Source organism: Lepisma saccharinum, chromosome 5 (genome assembly GCF_977018435.1).
Source record: "Lepisma saccharinum chromosome 5, izLepSacc3.1, whole genome shotgun sequence".
NCBI lineage: Eukaryota > Metazoa > Arthropoda > Insecta > Zygentoma > Lepismatidae > Lepisma > Lepisma saccharinum.
The window spans coordinates 24220720-24245098 of record NC_139233.1 but is presented as its reverse complement, the minus strand read 5'-3'; the positions used below and the strand labels follow the sequence as shown (position 1 = coordinate 24245098).

General features: G+C 36.9%; 1 protein-coding gene across 2 annotated transcripts; it reads left to right on the top strand.

Annotated features, from left to right (window-relative positions):
* Positions 1-232: 232 nt before the first annotated feature.
* On the top strand, positions 233-23283 carry LOC145987717 (small ribosomal subunit protein uS7). 2 transcript variants are annotated; one of them, XM_083122304.1, is made up of 6 exons: positions 233-330; positions 11871-12015; positions 14214-14423; positions 19757-19885; positions 21044-21142; positions 23152-23283. In XM_083122304.1, exons 2-6 carry the CDS (start codon positions 11878-11880, stop codon positions 23218-23220), a joined length of 645 nt encoding a protein of 214 aa, XP_082978430.1. In that variant the 5' UTR covers positions 233-330; positions 11871-11877; the 3' UTR covers positions 23221-23283. The 2 variants fall into 2 exon arrangements, with proteins under 2 accessions (XP_082978430.1, XP_082978429.1); XM_083122303.1 differs by having other exon boundaries at positions 283-348.
* Positions 23284-24379: the final 1096 nt, after the last annotated feature.

The window sequence follows — 24379 nt, the reverse complement described above, 5'->3', positions numbered from 1 at the left end:
TTTAACTTTAAGTTGACTTTTCGATTTTGTTTTTCAACTTCCTTCCTCCCGATTCAGGATTTTCAAACATAACGAAATGAAGTAACAAACATATCATAGAAGCAATGTCGTGTATAAAAGGTACACATAGTAATTAATGACGTTTAAAAATTTAACAATGCTTCCTCCAACACGTCAAAATCAGCAAAAGAGAAGGGATAACCCTGCTGCATCATCTTCATTGTGGAATCTGCAGTGCTTCTGGTACCACTGCTGTCTGTCTACGTCTACGTAATTTCCTTTAATGGTGGAGCTAAGGATTTTAAGGTTAATCAAGAAGTATCTTTGAAAGTAGGTTTTTTTCTTACGGTATGCAATATGATATTTATATAACCTATATTTTTATTTATTGTTTATGAATTTAAGTAAAATATCATGAGGAAAGTAATTGCTTTAGGTAGTACACTGGGACACAAAAGTTGGTAATATATCAAGCACGTGCTTATTCTTGGGTCTGAATTCGCGATAAACCTTACCCAAAGCAAGTAAGCATTAATATATTACTATACATTTTTTCTCGTGATCACTTGCAAGTATTTTAATGTATTAAGTGAACAATATTGATATAAAATGTAAACTTATCGAAAAATGATATATATTTTTCGTAAATGTTAATTTCTTTTCCGATCTACTACACTGTGAAAAGTAACAAATGGTTCTTGTCCTCCCACTTAACATACACATCTGTACCTCTTCGAGGAAGTGAAATATTGTACATGGTTTATGAAGATTAATTTGTTTATGTACGTTTTCAGTTTTTAGCTCGCGGAAATGTGTGATGAATTAAATGACGTCTGTTACCGTACCATGAAGCAGAAGGCGGCTTGGCGCAAGTGAATAGTTCACCCAACACTGCAATCCACAACAGCAGCTATAATATAACGGAGTGACTATTTCCACCAGATGGTGAAGCTAGCTTTTGAGCTATTTTCACCAGATTTCAAACTGCATGTGCATTATCTACAACCTGGCCTTCCCTGTTCTGTTACACGGATGTGTGTATTCTTTAATTGTTGATGCGTATGAAGTTTACATCGGTGTGCATTTATTTTTGTGCAGCAGACAAGTATTTTATTTTGCATGCCATGGAGTTGGAAAAATACCAGAAGGTGTTCTGATATGGACTAGTGGTGCTAGTATGTGACATTTCATAAGTAAGAAGGCGTATTACATTCCTAAATGTTTTCGTTGTTAGTTTAGGCAGGTCAGGTTTAGGACTATTAGCATTAAAATTACGGAGCGAATTTACAATACTGGACCCCTCCCCGATTTTTTGTAATGTTTCGCATACTCACTAATTGAGGTCTCCTAATCACGAACTTGAAGTTAAAATTTGGGGGGCACATATCGCAACTACAATACACGATTGCTCATTATTTATCGCAAGATTTTCAGTTTCAAATACTTCAGAACGAAATATATATTCCTGACATTACTACGACCCGAAATTTTAAGTATGCTTGCCTAACCTAACCTTACCGTGAATAGTTTGTGGGGCTATCCGTCAATGGTTTTACGACCCCAAATTTTAACTATGAGGGGCAAACACCCGTTACAAAGTGACAATGGAGTTTGTTTTATTCAAAAGTAATTGCCACAAGTGTTAAGACATTTATCCCACTGGGAGACAAGACGATTCAATTGCAGTCTTGTAGAAAGAGGTAGGTCACTGACGGATCCTCAACCTCACCCACTGTTGCACTTCCTCGTCTGAATGAAACCGACGTCCACGAATGTCTTTATTCAGGCCACCAAAAATGTGGAAGTCACAAGGGGAAATATCGGGGCTGTAAGGAGGATGTTCAAGCATTACCCAGCCAAATGTCTGAAGCTTATCCCTCACCAGATTGGCAGTATGGGGACGGGCGTTATCATGCAAAAGGATGATTCCGTCTGACAGCATTCCAGGGTGTTTTGATTTTATGGCGTGTCGCAGTTTCTGCAACGTGTCTGCATAGCACTGCGCATTGATTGTGGCTCCATGCTCTAGGAAGTCGACAAGCAGAGGGACCTTGCAGTTGAAGAAGCAGCTCATCATGACCTTATCGGAACTCGTATGGACATCTTTGGATTTCTTTGGCAGGAGACATGAAACGTGTTTCCATTATTGGCTTTGTCGTTTGCTCTCTGGCTCAAAATGGTGGCACCACGTTTCGCCCCCTGTGACGATACATGACAGAAACGCATGCTCTTCCTCGTGGTACCGCTGCAAATGACTCAGACATGCAGCAGTCATTCTGTCAATCTTTTGTCCCTCCATCAGTTGATGCAGAATCCCACTGCACGCACGTCTTACAGTGATGTGCATCCTTCGCGGAATCTCTTCTGCCACTCGTGCACACTTGTCAGGGACATGCAGTGTTCGCCATACACTGCAGACATGCGATGATGAATTTCTCATGTTCCAGCACCCTCAGCCACCAAGAAACGAACCACACATCTCTGCTCTTCTTTGCTTCCCTCCATTTCCAATGCTGGATGAACACAGTTTTCACTACGCTCACCTCCTGACCATTTCTCCTACTCTACAATTGGCAGTATCGATACGTAACAACAGTGTTGCCAACTTTTGCGAGGAATGTGTTTTATGGTGGGTGTTTGGTTTTCATTTGACTGCCCCTCATATGTTTTAACTAGGTTTGCCTAACCTAACCTAACCTAACATAATTTTTCTTGGGGATGGAACGAATTTTAACTATGTTTGCCTAACCTAACATTACGTAATATTTCTTGGTAAAATTTGTTCCATCCCCAAGAAACATTACGTAAGGTTAGGCAAACATAGTTAAAAAAGATAATAATTTCCCCTTTGATACATTCACACATGACAGAAAACACCTTCCAGATGTTAGGCAATGCTACAGGAACTTATTACGGTAAGTAGTTTCTTGTGTAGAAATGAAGATATCGGTTTGAACTATAGTAAATTAGTACCAAAATCTTATTTTCGTAACACTTTAACGGCAAACGTTCTTCATCGAAGACGCCATTTTCGTATCCTGCAATTTCACAATCGCTGTGTTGTTGCCAAACTTACCTGTAATCAAATCGGTCCACATTCCACATGTTCTTCTACATCGTCTTTTGGATAAAATTCCGAAATCCATAAGTTTTGTTGATTAGCCCACGGCCATTCTCCTGCACACTCCACCTAACAATCTGTACAACATTAACATCTTTTTTACTGTTCTCTTCCGTCATTCTTACACGATCCATGCTCTCCAAGTATGAAATCAATAGATAGCATAACTAATTGCGAACGTCAATTGTTCATATCAACAAATATGATTCCCATACTTGTATACGGAGAATCATTGCGAGAATAGAAAAGCTTATTTTACAACTTCTACACATTAATGAACAATTTCTACACCTCACCCGAACATGTTAACCTCGGATAAATCATCGCGACTAATTATTTCGTGAGTATAAGCAGTAGCATAGAAATTACAGAAGGGTCCGGTATTGTAAATTCTTGCCAAAATTTCTTCTGTAGATACTCCTAAACACATGAACACATAATTTCTGGTCTTCAGCATTTTATGCACTTCTCACTACCCGGTGACAGTAGTAGTCGAACCATTTTGATTTAAAATAACTTCGTAACAGTAAGTTCAACAACATTGCCAATGAATATAATAAAATAAACTATAATGTTGTAGTATGTTATGATCTGTGGCGAAGCGTGGTGTCACTGGAAGGATAGTCACAGGTATGTGAGTTCGTGTTGTTATGGGTGCGACTTTTTTTAAATATGAAAAATATAACATTTAAAGTAATTTTTCAAAATCTAACAACTATTCTTGCATCTGTCAATGTACCTGAATAGTAACTCTTGATGTGTGCTAACTCGTAAATTGCATTTCTTGATTTTATTGTAAGTTGATGCTTTAGATGTAATTCGAGTGGCAGTCCTCAATGTTCCGATGCCCCTTCTTTCTTCCTATACCCGGTAATATGCTTTTATGCTTATTTTTGTAGAATTCCAGAGTAATAAAAGTCATTATTCCCCTTGCTCACTTCACGCTCACAACAATGAAAGCTGGGCCCAGTGGCGGAGTGGTTAGCACATTGCGCTACAATGCCAGGTGTCCTGGGTTGTAATCCCAGCCTGGGCATGGATGTTTCTGAGTGTCCATTCATCAATTTCAATATATCATTACTCATCCCCATCTTCGCAAATTAACCAAAAGTGGCACAAGAAGCGAAGTGAAATAAATCAATCAAGCAACAATAAAAAAATAGAAAAATAAAATGAGCGAAAAGAAAAAGATAAAATATAACAATAAAACAACCACCACAATGCAACAGGAGTAAATTGAGAATCTAACGTAAATGCAGAACACTGTGATAGAAAAATTTTTTCGCCCACGGAACAATTTGCCTTTGCCTTTCTACCCTTACCTTCCCTTTCCCCCACGCTGGCCAAGAAACAGATGTGAAGCCCAGTTTGTACCGTATGTCCAGCGTTGCAACCTCCCAACCAGGAAAAGGGTGCTGATTAAACTCTTAACTAAATTGTGCTTGGATGACTTAAGTCTTAATGTCATATTATGCACATATTTTGGGGGGACTTGTGATGTGAACATGCGTTGTTGATTAGTTAAACAATATTGACAATTTCCCCCATTCAATTAATTACAATGGTTTAACCAATATAATTGGTTCAATATAACGCTTGAAGTGTGTGAGAAAATTCGACAACTAAGAAAGGCGGCAGCTTGTTTTATATGTGACCCCAACTTTCTACCAATTTCCTTCAATAAAATGTTCCTCTTTAACTAAGTAAGAAAAGATGGAAAGAAGATGGTGGACAAAATGTGGCTGGATCGGCATGCTACGTTTTGTTTGAAACAAATAAGATCTGCGGTTCCCCCCCCCCAAATATATTCCTCTCAATTCAATTTATCTGTCTCCCAGGAACGCATGTTTGTAGATGATGCTATATTTTTCCATTATGCCAAACCAGGGTACCAGCAGAGTTCAAATTGTACTACGTTTAGCACAATTATGCTTGGGTTGGCATCACTGCATGAGGCCAGACTCACTATGTCCATTTCGGCCGTACGCGCCCCTAAAATTATGCTTTCCTGCATGAATCTCATAGAATGTTATGGGACCAGCTGAGTCCCTCGAAGAAGTGGCTCGAAATGCGATGGTAGAGCCCCTGGCAGGGGTGGAGATTTGTGGAAATTATCGTAAGGCCTAGAATTTTAGTTTTCTTGTATTAAGGCATCATTTAATGAAATTGTAATAAAATAATCCGTAATAGCCAAATATATTAGGGTAGGCCTAGCCTTCGGGCCTCTTATGACGCTTCATCACTGGTTGTGATTCAGGTAATCACTTTTGCTGGTGAAAAAAGCAACATAAGCTGTTCCTAGCACCTGGTGAAAATAGGCCCTACATGCTATTCTCACCACCTGGTGAAAATAGTCACGTACATAATTTAACATCGTTGTGTTAAGTTTTGGAGCTAATGGCAATTTCCAACGTGTACTTCCCCACGTACTGTTACCAGGTGTGCTGGTTAATAATTCTTAATTTCGTTGCTGGAAGCAAGGGTTGGTGCACAGTCTCAACTGTTACGTCAGTGTGTTTGCCAGGACAGTACCTGTCAAGATGCCGAGGATGTGCAACCGAGTGCAAGTGATCGTGATATTGGGTTTGTGTGGGAAACATGTTGACCTTCAAACCAAATAAGGAGCATGTGCAGCACGTCCTGCTTTTCTTGTTCAATCGAAAGAAAAACTCGATTGAAAGCCATCATATTCTTGTGGAAACATACGGTGACAATGTCCTAACACAAGACACGTGTGCGTGTTGGTTTCGACATTTCAAAAGTGGTGATTTCGACTTGAAAGACAAGGATCGCCCAGGCCAGCCGAAAAAAAATCCAAGATGCCGAATTGCAACCACTGTTGGACGAAGACGATACGCAAATGCAACAACAACTGGCAAAGAAGTTAAATGTTTATCACCAAACCATATCTGATCGTCTTCATGCCATGGGAAAGATCCAGAAGGCAGGAAAATTGGTCCCACATTATCTGAACGACAGACAAATGGAAACTCGAAAAACAGTGTGTGAAGTGTTGTTTTCTCGACATGGAAGAAAGTCTTTCTTGCATCGGATAGTGACTGGGGACGAAAAATGAATCTACAGGTTGCGACAACATAACTACTTATTTCAGAACGCAATAAAACCCATGTGAGGAATTAGAATTGTTTAATGGTTTTTTTACACTGTAGGTACATATCTAAAGTTATGTTTTCGCAGTTTTGAAAATCATATCAGGGAGGTGACGCCCGCTATTGTCCATACACTGAAGAAGCCGATTTCTGGCGTTCTTCGTGACCCGAACCAGCATATCAGCGGGAATGTTGGCAATTTCTTGACGGATGTTGGCCTTCAGGTCTTGGAAGGTCCTTGGACGGGTAACATAAACGTGGGATTTTAAAAAAATCGCAAGGTGCCAAATCGGGGGAGCAGGCTTGCCACTCCAAATCGCCCCTGATCGAGATGGGCATTCCGGGAAGTGTTCCAGCAAAACAGCCATCAATGACCTTGCAATGTGGGCAGTTACTCCGTCCTGTTGGAACCAAATTTCCCCTAAATCCAATTCATCCAGTCGTACAAACACAAATTCCTCCAACATGTTCACATAACGGTCTGAATTCACTGTCACTGTGACCTCATTTTCTTCAAAAAAAAAAAAAAAACAGGGACCAACAATCCCAGCGGAGGAAATTGCACACCACACTGTGACTTTAGGTGTATGTAAAGGCTGTTGATGCAATTATCGGAGATTGGTGTCATCCCAGTAGTGCATATTCTGTTTGTTGACGTATCCACATAAGGCGAAAATGGGCTTCATCACAGAAAAACACAATCGCGTCCTCGGGAACGTTTTCAAGAAATGCCTCATATGCGTCCTGCCGAGAAGTGAAGTTGCGTTTGGAGAGTTCCTGCGCAATCGCCAACTTATAGGGATGGTAATGAAGGTCATCGTGCAGAAGGCTGTGGTGATCCCAAGATTGAAGCTCTCAATGTTCTCAAGTGATCGGATGGGCCGAGGGGCTCCTGTTCTTCGTCTTGTCGCATTCGCGGTTTGTCTGAACGTAGTGACACAGGTAACAATTGATTTCCGGTCTGGGACAGGGCCCAACGGGGCTACATGAAATTGCTTTCGGAAGTCACGCTGGGTTGCAATAACAGAACATCCATCCGTGAAGTAGGCCTCGACGGCAAACGCACGCTCCTCACTATTCCAACGCATGATGGTGACTGACCAGGACGCAAACGAAACTTTAGACTCGCGCATGTCGAATGAGACCACTCCCACCCCACTACGACCTCTACAGGCTACAATTCACGCATTTCAAAAAAGGAAGTTACGTTGCTGCACCCTGTGCTTCGAGAACCCAAAATGCAGAAAGTCATGGGTTGATTCAGGACAACCTTCAACATCAACCGCAAAACCGAATCACTTCGGAAGGAAGACAATACTGTGCATTTGGTGGGATCAGAAGGATGTGGTGTACCATGAGCTTCTGAAACCAGGTGAAACAGCGAATGCTGTTCGCTACCGTCAACAACTCCTCAATTTGAACCATGGATTGATCGAAAAGCGCCCAGATTAGGCGACAAGACACGGAAAAGTGATTTTGAAGCATGACAACACCTCATCACACACAGGGAAATGCGTCAGAGATACTATTTCTGCACTTGCTCGGCTGGGAATTCTTGCCCCACCTGCCATACTCACCAGACTTAGCCCCTTCGGACTACCACTTGTTTTCATCGATGTCTCACTCACTTTCCCAGCAACACTTCAACAATTACGAAAATGTCAAACAATGGCTTGCTGACTGGATCACCGCAAAATGTGAACAATTTTTCTGGAAGGACATCCCCAATTTGACGGACAGATGGGCACAATGTATAGCTAGCTATGGTGCATACTTTGAATAAAGCATTTGTTACCTTTCTACCCAGATACACTTGTTTTCTTTCGGATCAATTAATAATTATTAACCGGCACACCTGGTAGTGTCCATACAAACTGTATTTACTAATAAAGAACGGCGAAATTACCTACTCCGAGTTGTTAGGTTTTTATTTACGCGGCCCATAGTTTAGGCTCATATATCTTCGTTATTTGTGTTTTCCTTGCGCTTGAACAGATTTTATAGTACGTAAAAGATACAGGTCTGACGATAAAAGAAATCAACATAATTCTTAAGGTACACAGTGGGTGAAATCTGTACACAGTGTGTTTTAAAAATCTTGCAACACAAACTTTTATCGCATATAACGTAAAACCATAATAGATATTTGCACCTTGTTTTCTGGATTATAAAGCCGCCTCCATTGAGATATTTTTCAATGCTTAACATTGTCAGTTTACTTCGTAGAAAATTCTATAATTTAATAAATGGCAGACGTCAATGTTAATTTTTTTCAGAATGCCACATTTCAGTGAGAAAATTGTATCCTTAACCATAGGCATAACTCAGAGTTTATCTTCGGAAAAGCATATACATATATATGTACTTTCGGGGGGAATTGTGGTGTAGCATTGCCTTGGGTAACGGTTCCAGTTGTTGTATGTTATTTTTCAAATTCTCCTAGCAGAAGGACTAATTATTGTAGAATTTTGGAAATCATTGTCACACAAAATTTCAAACTTCCTTAAAGTGATGAGCACTGTTTGGATTCGAAAAAAAGTTATTTATCTAAAAAAAAAAAATAAAGTTAAAAATTACCTTACACAAGCATGTGTGCTTCCCAGGGTATTCTCTGTTGACAAGTGACACTAAGTAGCTATCATAAACTAGTGGAAATGAATGTAGATTTAAATCTGAACCTTAGTAGTGTGTATTTAGGGACTTTATTTTAATTCTAAGAGAGATCAAACCTGACCTGCCTAACCTAACTACAAAAGGATATAGTGAATTAAGTAATTAAATCTCCACAGTATGTGTTAACAGACGTAAATCGAAATGGATCCATGTAAAAATTTCATTTGTAGCATGACAAAATATCAATAAAACAAAAGGAGCTTGATTTACATCACATTACTAATCCGTGTGTCGAAGTACAGAGAGTTGATAATACAGTACTTCAGAAGAATTGTTTTGTAGTAGTAACAATATGTACAAATTTGATGTGGCTCTTCAGTAAATGGGTGTACTGCAAGCAAGAAAATTTTTAGAATTATATCTTTGCAAACTGAAAATGCATACTATTAATTAATAATATTACAACCTATAGTGTATCAACAATACTTTCATTTTACATGTCTCGCGACATTCACCCTTTATAAACTTTTTTAAATATATTTTTTGCTCCTTCAGTGACCTGCTTACCCGGCATCTACTTTTTGCCCCTTGTTCTATGTTTTGAGTGAGCGCTCAAATTTCTGCTGACTATTCGCAGAGTGACATTAACCCCTTAAGTGTGGAATTTGTTGAACAAGTCGCTACTGAAAAATGTAGTTTTTTTCATCAAATTCCACATACGCCCTCCACATTGTGCTGCTGTAGTACGGAAGGTGTATAGACTATATGTTTTGTTTGTTTCAACTATATTCTATTTACTGTGGCGTATATAGTCACATACGTGTTTGTTGAGATAGTTCTAGCTGTAGCAGAAACAAAAAAAGTAGCAAGAGAGGAAAAGACTAAAACTAACTAGTTTTGTTATTTTACGTCTCTTTTTTGCTACTGTAGACTAATTGCGACGATGAGGATGCGTGATGATATGATGAAGTTAGTGAGACACTTACAAAGATCACCCATGTCCAGGCTGGGATTCTAACCCCCCCTCTGGTGTCATAGCATACTATGCTAGCTACTCGGCCATGGAGATCGGGTAGGGGATGTGAATGTGGTTATGTATAATTTTGCTTGGTAGATACTTGCTACACTTATGCATCATTACCAACCACATTTCTCTCCCCTTATTAAGATCATTTATTTACAGATGTATTTATTTTTTTTCCATGCAAAATTAGCAATATTTTTCTTGATGAAACTGAAACACTACCTTTGATAGGAAAAATTTGTGTTACACCAGAAGCTGTATGGAAGTGTTCTTCACCCCTCACAACTTTATATATCTTTCAACGATCAGTCGATCACACTTTCCCAACTAACAACAAATCTCCATAATCAAGGCAACAGACTTCAGTTGTGATAACTTCCAAAGTGACTTGTTTTCGTTTTTGTAAAGGCTTTCTGTTGAAAGTGAATTGTTCCCTTGTGTTTCCTCCTGCCGAAACATAGCTACTCGAATTCTGTCCCCTCACCAAGTTTAAATTTGCAAATGGGAATTGAGATTATTTGAAATTCCAAGAACTTTGACACATGTGCAGCTCTTCGAATGGCCGTGTCTTTCTCTGCGGGGGTCCCAAAGAATTCTCAAACTGAAAAATACTCTTGTTTCTGAGAAATCAGACACACATGCGAATGCATTGTCCTGGTCCAATGCGGGAATGCACGTACTAGGTCCTGCAAGTGGAGAATTACTTCGAGGCGACACAGGTGTGCTTCACATAGACAAAGATTGAAGTAAGAATTCATTTCCTAGATTTTTGTATTTGTCTTTCAAAGTAGCAATGAATTTTACTCTTACTGGTCGGGTGCAGACCAAGGGGATCCAGACCCCCGACCCCCCACTAGTTATGACTGTGCCCTTAACCATATGTACCCCCTAAAGAAAGTGAAATATTTTGCATGGTTTATGAATATTATGTTGTTTATGAACATTTTCCATTGTTTGTAGCTTGTGGAAATGTGAAGTACGTCTTTTTACTTTAGCAAGTTACCTTGCCATGAAGCAGAACACTTCACACAAGTGTGTATAGCACCCAACACAACATTCCAGAACACCAGCTATAATTTTACATTGTTAGGTTTGGGACTGATAGCAATTTTTTACGTTCTCTTTGGCTATTTGTGTGTGCCTTCTTACTGTTTTTACTACTAAAATGATGTGAAAGTCCTCTAAAACGACAGGTTTTTACTTACGGGGCCCATGCTTTGGGAGCAAATGTGTGTTATTTATTTTTCCATGCACTGGAACCAATTTAATGTTATGTAAAACATCAAAATCTAGCAATTAATAAAAAGAATAAACTTAATTCTTGAGGGGTACAGTGGTCAACAACCCCAAGAAAATATAAAAATTTCTGTGTAAGAAATTATCGAATGGTTATAATAAATATTAATGTATGTGTGCTTTATGACTGTAGCCTTTAATTTGTTTTAATTCAGAGCACTATAGAGTTCACCATTGGATTGAAAGTAATTAATTCTTACGCCAGAATGGCATTCCTAAAGAAGATTCAACGGGTAACAACATGAATAACTATACAATACATTCTAATATACAGTCGATCTACCACTCACCTGAAACTATAAACTTTGGCTAACAATAGTGAAAAATTTATGATTGTATGTGTATTATTCTGATTTAATTATGCATATGATGCAGAGAACACACAAACATTAAGTAACACATACTGAACTCCTTTTTTAAAAAACCGATGGAAATTTTTATAAACAAACTTGAAATATTAATAAATATTTTTTTTAGAACTTAATTTTAAAATTCGGACACTATGGCAACCAGATATCCTGTATTTTTCTACCCCTGTCTATGGTCATAGTAATAACTGGAACGTTTATTTACACTTTAATTTTGGTACTGCACATGCATCTGCTTTTCCTAATTCTTAAATGGTCGTTCTGGAAAAAATGTTTGTATGTAGTATTAATTATTAAAGAAATTTTCATAGTAACATATTTTTTTTTATTTCTTTCAGGAGCATCATGTCGGTCATAGCAGATGAAACTTTTGATGATGTCTCCTCCCAGCTACCTTTGGCGCAACCAGCTGAACTTCCAGAAATCAAGTTGTTTGGGAGGTGGAGTTGTGATGACGTTCAAGTGTCGGACATGTCACTGCAGGTATAGATTCCCATGTAGATTTTTATATTCAAATTAAAATGCAACATTAGTATATCATTTATTGGAATTACATCCTGAGTAAAGTTCCTATTCTTTCCATATTGTTAATGCCTGTTTCTACCAGAGTTGACATTGTATTTACTTTATTTATGTAATTTACACTCTGAAAGGTACAATTCGTACAACTGCAAATTAGAACTTGTTAGGAGTAAGCATGTGTTCTGTATATGTGCATGTGTGATTCTTTTCTTTAGTGCTGATCTGGTACTACTACAAGTCAATAATAATAACCGGTGCCATAACAGCCTGTGAGGGACAGTTCCTACGTGGCAACCTCCAATCTGGTAAACCTCGTTAAGTCTGGTAATTTACTTTTTCTGGAAATGTCAGGAAAATTTAGTTTCTGGAAGAAACATTATTTTTGTAGTAGTGCACTAAAAGTGGGTTTTTGAACAAAGAAAGAACGGAAATTTTAAATTTGTTGTGAACAAACTATACATCAGTTTGATATACTGAGTATTACCAGTAATTACACATACAGTAGAAATTGCATGTTAAATATTCTAGAAAAAAATATCTGTGTTGTGAACTATGTTCAAGTAGAAGTCTACTACAGTAAGTAGCCTTTGGCAATTTTTACTTTCTTGTTGCAATTTTTTAGACGTGTTTCGTTGATATAAAAATTATGGCATATATTCCTAAATTTTACTATAATTATGTATTATTTAAGATGATATGATTTTATAAGAAAAATATATTTGTTTACCATTAGTCAATAGTGAAGGCCAGTAAATAAGTATTATGTAAAAGCTCACCCCAGATGCACCTATCGATGAGTCAATTTTGGTTTGGTTTCCCTTCTCATTATTACTTTTAACTTTGTTAATTTGGATTCTATGTGTGGCGTTTAGGTAAAATGTAATGACCTTCTTACACACATGTGTAAGTACATGAGTTGCTGTGATGACTCGGTCTGGAAATCTTGGAAAAGTCGGGGAATTTTATTTTTATGAAATTGTTGACACACTGCTTCCACCCACTTGTGGTCAACATGACGAACCACCAGTCATTGTCATAGGTTTTCTGTGAATCGGTTACACTACTAATTTGTAGCTCCCCAATATTCTCGATGGTGGGTGGCCACCAGTCTCATACACAGGCCGAAATCTCAGGTGAAAAGTTGTTAGTCTTTCCCCCAGGAGAGACACCTGCGTGCGTTTCATAGCCGGAGCATGCATAAAGCATGATGCTTTAGACTGCGTGGCCATGGTGCAAGACTATATTTTGATAAATAAATTCATATGATTCAGATGTAAAAGTCTTAAGAAGAATAAAATACTATATAAAGACAATATTGTTTGAATTGGTGCATATGAAGTTGATGTTTACATTCACAGTTCTTAGAAATCCAGGGTGATAAAAAAGTACATTTCTATAGGCAACTCCATGTTTAGTGCACATAGTGAAAAATGGAGAGAGGGGCAAGTGGTTGGAAATATGTGAGTTTCAATCTACAGTACTTGAATTTTCATTGTAGCATGCACCGTTCAGGATGTACACTGGTACAGTAGAATAGTAGCATGTTGCCATGTGCTTTGCCTGGAATAGTGAACAGTGCTGGTAGGTTAGGAATTGATTACGATAATTACAGGCAAGGTAAAGAACTTGAACACCTGACCCCCTCCCCTTCCCAGACCACTAGAAACGGCTAGACATGCACAAATGATAATCAGGCTACAGTACTTGTCACACTGTGCCACCGCAGTATGTCACACATTTAATTATTTTTTGACTGACTCCTCAATCTGTCTATGAAAAGATGACATCTTTGCATCCTTCCATGATAGTTTGCTGCCATGTACTTGAAAAATTGGGGAAATAGCTCATGGAAGTGTGTCAATCCCGGGATTATAACATAAATCTAGGAGAGATATTCTCGTCACGTTTTCTGCATTACAACATCTTGTCCACAGAGATGTTATACCACTATTAGTTGCAAGAAATTGTAGAAATCAAATTATAACTGAAGGCAGAGCAAATTCTTTTTCCCAGAATGCCAATTTCAGGATAGGAAAATGAATAACAAATTATTGTGAGTTGTGATTAACAGTTTTTGGCACTGTAATCTGTGGTATTTATCAAACCAGGATGCTGTACTAGACCATGTGAGTAAAATAGTCATATGTTTTCCCCTTCAGGATTACATTGCTGTGAAAGAGAAGAATGCCAAGTATTTGCCACATTCTGCTGGAAGATTCGCAGCTAAACGTTTCAGAAAGGCGCAGTGCCCAATTGTTGAAAGATTGACAAATTCTCTGATGATGCACGGTCGCAACAATGGAAAGAAACTCATGGCTGTAAGGATTGTGAAACATTCCTTCGAAATCATCCATCTGCTCACCGGAGAGGTAAGTTTTATGTTGTCTGTTGTAACAATATCACTATTCATTAGGGATGGGACCGATTAATCGGTACTCTATCGGTATCGGCCGATATAGGCATATCGGTGTATCGGTTTATCGGTAAAATTACCGATTATTTTACCGATCCGATATATCAATTATTATCTGATAATTTAGTGCAAAATTCTGCCATTTTGTTGTAATTTCTATGGATAATATCCATGCCCTACTTTCTGAAAAAGTAAATGACTAAATATGCAACTTCTTTTGCACTGCAGTCACCTTGAAACGCACATTTCTTAAAGAGGTCAGTGAACCTTTCAGGTTTTTCAAGGACCATTTCTAATTTTATATCGGATCGGTAGAATATCGGTTATCGGTATCGGTAAATTTTATATCGGTACTTTATCGGTATCGACCAAAATTTCATATCGGCCCATCCCTACTATTCATTAATCGGTTATTACTATAGTATAACCACATGCAAAAAAAACTGGGCGGACCCATGGCTCCTGTGCACTGTAGTCCTGTGTGGAGGGGAGGGGCAGAGTGGAGCATGCTTTCTTATGGCCCGCCTCAACGGAGGAAGGGAAAGGTGCGCAGAGACTTTTCATCGAAGGTTATTTTCCTTGTGGTTGTTCTATAGCGTAGTTGTACAGTTGCATTTGGGTCATTCCATAGTTATGAATGTAACCCAACTTATTGTTGTTTACAGGTACAAGCATTTAAACCCATATTTTGATGTTTCTTTCCCCGATACTGAAACCGATAACCAGTATTCTACCGATCCGATATAAAATTCGAAATTGCCCTTGAAGATCCTGAATGGGCCATTGACCTCCTTAATAAATATATTTTGATTTAGGTGCAGGGCAAGAGAAGTTACATATTGGACATTAACTTTTTTTAAAAGTAGGACATGGAGGTAATTCAAAATCATCTCTACAAAGTTTTTTGATCTCTTCAGTTGGTTTAAATTTCAAGGGTTGCGAATTAACTCAGTTATGTCTAAATCATGTTCATACCACCTTATTCTTACGTGATTTGTTCATGTTCAAGAGATTATGTAGGACAGACGTAATGAAAAATGGAGGGGAGCAGGCAATTAATCCAATGGAAGATATCAAGAAAATTTGTAGAGATGATAATTTGAATCGCCTAGTAATATTTGAGATTTATAATTAACATTTCACCATCTTTAGTCAGTTGCCTGTTTCACAGTTAATTTGCTAGGCTCCAACAATGTATCATTATTGGCAGAGTGTCCTGACGCTGCTTCCTACTCCGTCTCTGGCTGGCATGTTTTAAAATTTGACTATTCTCATCAACTTTTGAAAGAGCCACATAATGTTGTAAAAGCTTGAGTACAGTGGAACCCTGATTTTAATTTCCCAGATTTTTCATTTTCCTGCATTATACATTCTATCTTCAGGGTGACGACAGACCTGGAAAACCAGGAAAAGCCAGGGAATTTGAGAGGTCCAAAAAAAAAAAGTCAGTGGATTTTATCTTGATTGGAGTTTTTTTTTATATATTTTTTTTATAGATGGAACAAATGTGCCCGGTGTTTTCTTTGAAAGATGTCATTATGAAGCGCTGTATGGGAACAGGACATCTTGTTGCTAAATCTTGGCCTTAACTTTTAGACTCCTTATATGCACAACACAACCGTGGCACCAGAAACCACTGATGGCAGGAGGAGAGCGGGGAGCATAATTTCCGGAGGGGCAGAAAAAAATTATAAGCCTCTAACTATTACGTGGAAAATTCATTGATTTATAATTTTGTTCTTTTCTGCAAAGGAGTAGTAAAGGGACAGAACTGTCAACAGATGTAGTGTATTGGGGGGGGAGGGGGCCACTGCCCGATAGTTGTCGTAATGTGGCATTTTGTCGGACATTCTGAAGGAACATGGAAGGAAATAAGGGTGCTATGCAACCCTGTAATTTGTAGAATGTCTTGGTACAGCATGAACATTTCAGGCTCCATTGATGCATACAAGTTTTGTCGGACATCGCAGTCCGACTAATGTTGAACTTCGACAAAATATCTCTCTCTACAACATTCAGCAAAAATCACATGCATGACACTCTTGTGTAATTAATTTTTGTTGGATCTCTTCGGAGTGCAACATCCGACAAAAATTGCATGCATATATCCGAGTTTGTCTGGTGTAGTACCACATTTCATTGAACAAACGTTTTGGGTTTGTTTGTGCATGCGATTTTTGTTGAACGTAGCAGTTCGATATTTATCATTCTGCTACATTTGACAAAAAAGACATGCATTGCTCTTTTGTGAAACAGATGTTTCTTGGATGTTCCAGTATGACATTTTTTGTTGTTTACGATGTTTGTTGGATGGAACAACCAAAGAAATTTGCATGCATAAACTGAACCTTATTAGTCTGCTGCACCACTTCAAATATGCTGCTGGAATTGTATTACTCTTCTGTCTCATTTAACCTTATTTAATGTAGCAATGCATATGAAGGTTTTCTTTCATCATCCAGGAGTAATACTGGTTTTGCACAAGTTAATGTACATTTATAATGACATTGCACTATTCTTCGATATCAAGAAGAAACCAGCAAATCGGGTCATAAATGTTGAATAATATCACGAAAAAGTGAAACAGAAACCTGTATTGGTAAATGTTATACAAAGTTGACAAGTACATACTCCCAGCCTCAACAACCGTGTGTCACGACCCCCTCTGTCCTGTCTGTTTAAACTCATGGGAGATGGTTATTAATTGGTCACTGAGTGAAGTTAATGTCCAATGTTATAAAATAAAATACAAAGAATAAATTCGTAAATATAATCACTCGAATCATTTCTCTGCCAGCTCTGCAAAAGTTTCACTTTTCATCTACTGATTTATGCAAGTGGCATCCAGAAAATAAGTTCCAATTAGTATGGACCTTGATTTTTTTTAAAACACGATAACAGTTAAAAACATTAATTGCTGCGAAGCAGTGATGTCTGGACACATTTTTCACTCGTTCAAAATAGCGAAATAATGCAAATTTGGCATAAAATGTGAATTGTTAGTATTTCTCACGAATTTAAAAAAATGTGCTTTAACAACGAAAAGTACCACGAAATCCAACATTCTTGTCTTTGTTAGGTTTGAAAAATAAAATATGCCGTATTTGTACACATAGAACGTGCAAGTTTTCCAACATTTTGTCCAAGAGAAAAGTATAATGCATGTTATACATGGAATAATTCCCACAGCCACATTAAATCACAAATTTCCCATGATTTTTTCAACTTCTATCAGAACAGTTTGCATCTCAGAGCAAAGTGGCGGGATCTTACAGAAGATCGATGGTGTATCTACTGTAACAAGGAGCCTCACCATCAGTATTTGTCACAAGAAGTGGTGCAATTTTAGTGGAGATAGAGTGCTCACCTGCCGCCACAGGGGAGTCATAACATCGGCATTTATCGAGCTAGAATTAATGGAAAATAACTTCCTCAAAAATTGGTTCCATCATATTAAACTATCGTGAAAATACTTAGACCATGTGACCTACAATTTAAAGTAATACTTTAAGAAGCACAGTGGAAGTATAAGTTTTGGTATATTTGGCAGAAAAATGTTCTAAAATAAAAATGCAAATTTTGAGAAACTTATCTATATAAAAGTAAAAAAAAGATAATACCAATATATCGGTGTCTGTCATGTGAGATTGATTTAAAGTTTTGTTTGCGTTGCCATTTTGCACCTTTCAGTATATATGGGGGGAAAATCCCCTTATCTTACAATTTAAAAGCCGGTTATGGAAAATAATTTCCAAGGTATCGAACTCAAAACAGTATTTTAAAAATACCATGCATTTTAGGTATATTTTCCAGAAAATGCGCTAAAATGAAAATGTTAATTTGGGAAAAATAACATGGAATAGTAAAAGAAATAAAAAAGAATAACTGGAAGAGATTTGCCATCTTTAACCTAAAACAGTTGCGCTCCAACCACTAGCGTCGCATACAGACACTATTGTAACTTTTGGAACCTGTTATCAATTGCGTGTTCCTGTTTTAATATTTTATTAGCTAAATCAGCCACCTGTACAATGAAGTAAGTTCTCCTTCTATAAATTGCTTGCATTAAATTTTTAATATGTCCACTTTGCACCAGCAATGATGGTGTAACTGTGTGTAGTCAGTTTCACAGTATTTCACTCGATATACTGTGAATGTTCGTACTGAAGGAGACGTCCCATTGATAATGAAGGAAATATGACACTTTGTTTTGTACAAATCAATTGTTTCACTTATGTGCAAGAGTTAAGTTGTTTGCTTCATAGATAAAAGAGAAGTAAGTTTATGCATCAAAAAATAAGTCTGCACACATGTTTCTTGCAAGCAGAGGGTTCCAAACCTCAGTGGAAATATCAACATATAAATAACAAGAAAGGCTAAGGAGATTGGTAAATTACAAAATTTCTTTTTTCATCAATCACACTTCACTCTAATCTCATTTAGTCATAATTTTAAAAATAATCAGATATTTTATTGAAAACTGGCTACATATTTTTTACAAAAATCCCGTAATCCCTTCCTAGCTTGTGAATTGTAATAATTTTCAAAATTTACAATTTGCAGTTTGAATGTAAATCATAGTAAATTTCTTGGAAGCTAATATGGGTACTTAATACAATACATACCTGGATCTGTATGACTTTCTTATTTTCATTTACAAGAACATGGATTTGGTTTATAATTGTCAGGGGGGAAAATGTAAATTTGTCCTCGAAAAGTCGGAAAATTTTATTTCTGCTTGTTTGTAGCCACTCTTATCTTGATGGTCCCAACGTAACAAAACTTTATAAAATTTTCCTGTATTTTACATTTCTTCAGCTTGTTCCCCAGAAAAACATTATGTCTAGGTTCCACTGTACATGCCAAAACTGGACTTCATTTACTTAGTGAGAGGATTAAATGTTGTGTAAGTTATGCCTAATCCAATACTTTCATTAATCACATATTTAGTGTATTCTGGTTTGGTTAATTAGGAAAGAAGTTGTAATTAAAACTCATAGGGGGCTTTCAGATAGGAGTGACAAGCGACAGGAAACACTGTAATTTGAAACAAATTTTGCAAAATAAATGCAACCTCTTGTATGAATTAACGTGACAAGCTGCCCAAGTCACTTGCGTGCCATTCAATCTTGGCCATTTTCTCAAAAGTGTGCACGTGTTATCTCTTTTCGTTGGTTTTCTTGCTTGTCAATTTGGTCTGAAGGCTGCCATAATGTTGAAAAACTAGCAGTGTTGTTGTAAAATAGCATGCATGCAATATATGGTCAAACCTTTCATTTTTGTCCTTAGAATCCTTTGCAAGTCTTGGTGTCAGCCATAATCAATTCTGGCCCACGTGAAGACTCCACCCGTATTGGACGAGCTGGTACTGTAAGGAGACAGGCCGTTGATGTTTCACCTCTGCGAAGAGTCAACCAGGTAGGTTTCATCTGAGAATAATTCTACAATGCAAGCAATATGTACACACAGGAAGAATTATTTTAAATGTTTGTTATAATACCAGGTGGCCCACATAAAAGTAACCCAGCCGGGTAAAATCAGAGACGAGCTAATAATTGTATGTATTCAGCAGCTGATAACACAAGAACAATGTCAGTTTCGTAGCACTTGAGCGACAAATTTTAACTACACAATCGTGATCAAGTGTCCTAAATTATTGGCTATGCGAAATATGAACAAATGCTCTGTATTATTAATATGTACCCAACTAAAAGTTACTAAAAAAAACTTACGAAAGAGAGAACTTTATTTCCTACCTTCAAAGCATGCAGAATACTGAACAAGTAAATGCTACGTTGTATACGGAGAACAATCACGGTAATTGAAAAGCTTATTTTTACAACTTCAACACGTCACCCCCACATGTTAACCTCAGATACTTCATTGGGACTACGTATTTTGTGAGTATGAGAAGTCTGATAGAAATTACGGAAGGGTCTGGTATTGTATATTCTTACCAAAAATATTTCGAGTTTGATTACAGAAATTCCCATTACCTTTTTTTTTTTTTAAAAAAAAAGTAACAAGTACAGTATGTGTTCCTTGATGTTTGTGTTTGTTTCTGTATCACGTGTATCATTAAATAAGAATAATACGGTAAACATGATGATATAAAATTCTGCAAAGTTACTAGCCTAATTTGAAAATATGCAGCAATTTGATAGAGTTAGAATGTATTTCACAGTTATTCATGCTGTTACCAGCAGAGCCATCTTTAGGAAGGCCACTCCGGTGCAAGAATTAATTACTTTTAATCCATTCTTATATTAAATTGAATGTTTTTAAGATCTCATTTCATAGCTTGCCTTAGTTAGATTAATGGATTTCCTAGCCTGTATTTGTATTTGAGTAATAGTTGCTGGTGCCTAAATTATTTTTAGTTTTGTTTACCCATCTGTGGAACTATTTTATGTGGTATCTGCACAGCCTTATATGTTATATAAAAAAAATTACTGTGTTTTGGACGTGGCTGCAGGTATAAGTAAATATTTTGATTGGACTGCATTTTACGTATTTTACCTTATCCATTGTCTTGCCTTGTCTTGTATTTATGCATTCTCTTTTGTTTATTTATAGGCTATTTGGTTGCTGTGCACTGGAGCTAGAGAAGCTGCCTTCAGGAACATAAAGACTATTGCAGAGTGCTTAGCAGATGAACTCATTAATGCAGCCAAGGCAAGCAGATTTTTCTTTACTATTTTATGTCTATGGAAGCTCTGCGACATTTCCTTTTTCATAATTGGGAAGAGAGAGACGCGGTAGTATATAAATACAGAGAAAACTAGTATTCACTTTTATCCTCGAAGCTGTTTTTTCTTCTTTTACGATTTCACTGCCACTGAAATTAATCGAAAAAGAAGAAAAAACAGCTTCGCGGATAAAAGTGAGTACTAGTTTTCTCCGTATTTATTTTATTTTTATTTATTTTTTTCCGAGATTGTTGTGCTGCCATGGATAAGTTTGAGTGTTAATTTGCAATGTGTAACTTTTGTTAGATTTTCAAGTTCTTCATAATTTACGTATTTAATACATGGACATTTCAACCCAAAGCACCCAGTCTTCTCCAGGACAGGGAAAAGAACATGATTTTTTAAAAAATTGCTCAGACTGGCCAAAAACTCATTAGACACAAATGTAATCAAGTCATCTTTTGTCTCAAAATAACTTATGATTTGTAATGGGTAGTGTGTTGCCTTCCACATCTGTCACACTACAACAAGAGTCGCTGCTTTCCAGGTGCCCGCATCACCTTACCTGTTTTTGTGTTTATGTATGTATCCTGTGCTGAAATAAACCCTAGATGCTTTGGTTTGAAAGAAGGTTTTGTTTTTTAACCACTACAGGAATCTTGGACTAATTTTGTTGAATTTTTGACAAGTGGAACTGATGCTCTCCCAATTTAAGTTATGAACGTACCTTTACATCATCCTACAACACACATTTATGGTAAATAAAAAAAAAAGGATCATGAACTTGATGCAAGAACTGGGCACATTCAAGATCAAAAGTGGTATTAATGTGGCATTTTGGTGTTAAAATTGGGAATACAATTCTTTATTTGACTTAAAAACTATACTTATTACTAGACTTCGGATTTTAGGTTTTTTTTCCTTTACAGTTATGTAAGAAATAATAAGTTATGTCAGTATTTCGTTAAAAAACACAACGAATGATGAAGTTTTATAGTGCCTAAGAAACTATTTTGCTTGTTAGAACCTGTTTTAAATGAAGTCTTTTTTAAGGTTTTATATATTTTAAAAGGTTTTACAGGATTTTTATGCCACACAGAGGCATTTGCTTTGGTCAAGGAAAAAATTCAATGACGAACGTGTTTGGAACGTACTCTGGCGATTTCTCTTCCTCCAAGTCCATGGAGATTTTTCAAAGCTCTAAACAAAGCAAAATGTCTGGTACAACTATTACCTGTACAAAAAGTGATCGGATCTGTGTGGTCTTGCTCACTTCTGTGCTTTGTGGCATCTATGTTTTTGTTGAGATTATTTTCTGCACAGACGATGAACACCACAGACAAAATTGTGGAGTTTGACTGTGGATAACAGGAAAAAAGATTGTTGCCTAACTATACGGCAAAGAGTGGATTTTAATAGCAAATTTCCAATGGTATGGTAAGTTCTGCTATCGCTCTAGGGTTAGGCAACACACATAACGTTCATTGCCTATGACTATACCTAATCAACATTTTCAGGAATTTTGAAGTATTTTAATTTTTTAACCTACTTTAGGGTTTTTCGAGACACACTTAAAATTTTTAGAACCTATTTTATGATTTTAAGAGCTTATTTTAGGAACTCAAAAGCACACTTTTTAGAACCTAAAGATCTCAGGTCTACTTATTACACAAAATAAACATTTCCTCTCTGATAGAACATTTATGCATCTCAAATATTTGCAGCAGAATTAACCAATTTTCCATGATTTTGCGTAACTCTAAGGATAATTCAGACTTCGGAAAGTATTAATAAACAAATTATAAATTTTGTGTTTTCAGTTTATTTTTAATTTTGAATCATTTTGTGACAAAATATGATAAAAAAAACTTGCCTCATCATACCTTTCAAAAACATGGTACCATTAAAAAATGAAATGTGCCTATCCCTACCTATTACTAACATACCTGCTAGTGATATCCATTAGAATCTTATCATATTTGTCTTCTTTTCCAGGGTTCATCAAATTCCTATGCCATCAAGAAGAAGGATGAGTTGGAACGTGTTGCTAAGTCTAACCGTTAAAAGATCATAAGGTCCTTGTAATCGAACGTTTTGGATTCAATAAAAATGTGAAAGAATTGTAAATTTTCCTTTTATAATGCATACACTTCCTTGGTACTCTTGTTGGTATCAGCCGATGTTGTTGTCTTCTTTCTTCAGAGGCGAAACCCACTGTAGTCACCTTTATATTCATGCTCCTTTGAGATACGTACTGTGATTTACTGTTAGACTAGCTTGAGAAGACCAATAGGTAGAGGCACGTATGTTTGGTAAATAAAATAAATGTTCGGTTTTATAGCAGTGAAAATCGATCAAAAGTGATACATAAAATGTCATTTTGATTTTAAAATTGTGAATATAATCCTCAATTTGATTTAAAAACTTAACTTCACTTATTACACAAAATAAATATATCCCTTCTAATAGCACATTTATGAAGTTACCAGAGTATTAAGTTTATTCCTGTATAAAGGTGTCCATTTTTTCTTCTCAAATATTTCAGCAGAATTAATCAATTTTCTGTGAAATGCATAACTCGCAGAATAATTCAAACTTCAGAAGGTTTCGGTGTTAAAATGGTGAATAAAAGCATAAATTTGACTTCAAAATGTTTATACCTGTGAAGAGGAGACCATTTTTGCTTCTCAAATATTTATGGCAGAAAGAATCAATTTTCCGTAATTTTCATAACTCACACACAATTCAGACTTCAGAGATTGTCTTGTTCGTAAATAAACAGTAAATTTTGTGTCATCTCACACTCCAAAAATATGAAAAATGAACATTACAGTGTTGTTTCAAATTTCATGTTTTCGTCAGAAACTGAATATGCATGCCTCTATAGCAGTGGTTTCCAACTTCAAAAGGTCCGAGGGCCAAAATTATATCCAGCAGTTGATTGGCAGGCTGATTTTTTTTTGGGGGGGGGGGATTAAAAATTACAAAAATTGTAAGTACTGAACAGAAAATTGAGGCCGGTCTGCTTCTGTATTTGAAAGTCTCCGAAGGTGAAGCAGTGAAGAATCTGCCAGTCGGCTTCTGTAGCGGTTCTTGATGAACTTCATTGAAGAAAAAACACTTTAACACGTGTATGTACTTCCGAACATCGATGTCATTCTTTGCCCAAAACTACGAAGGTTTGGAAAGCGTTCCTTTGAAAGGCATATGAAAATCTCGGGGC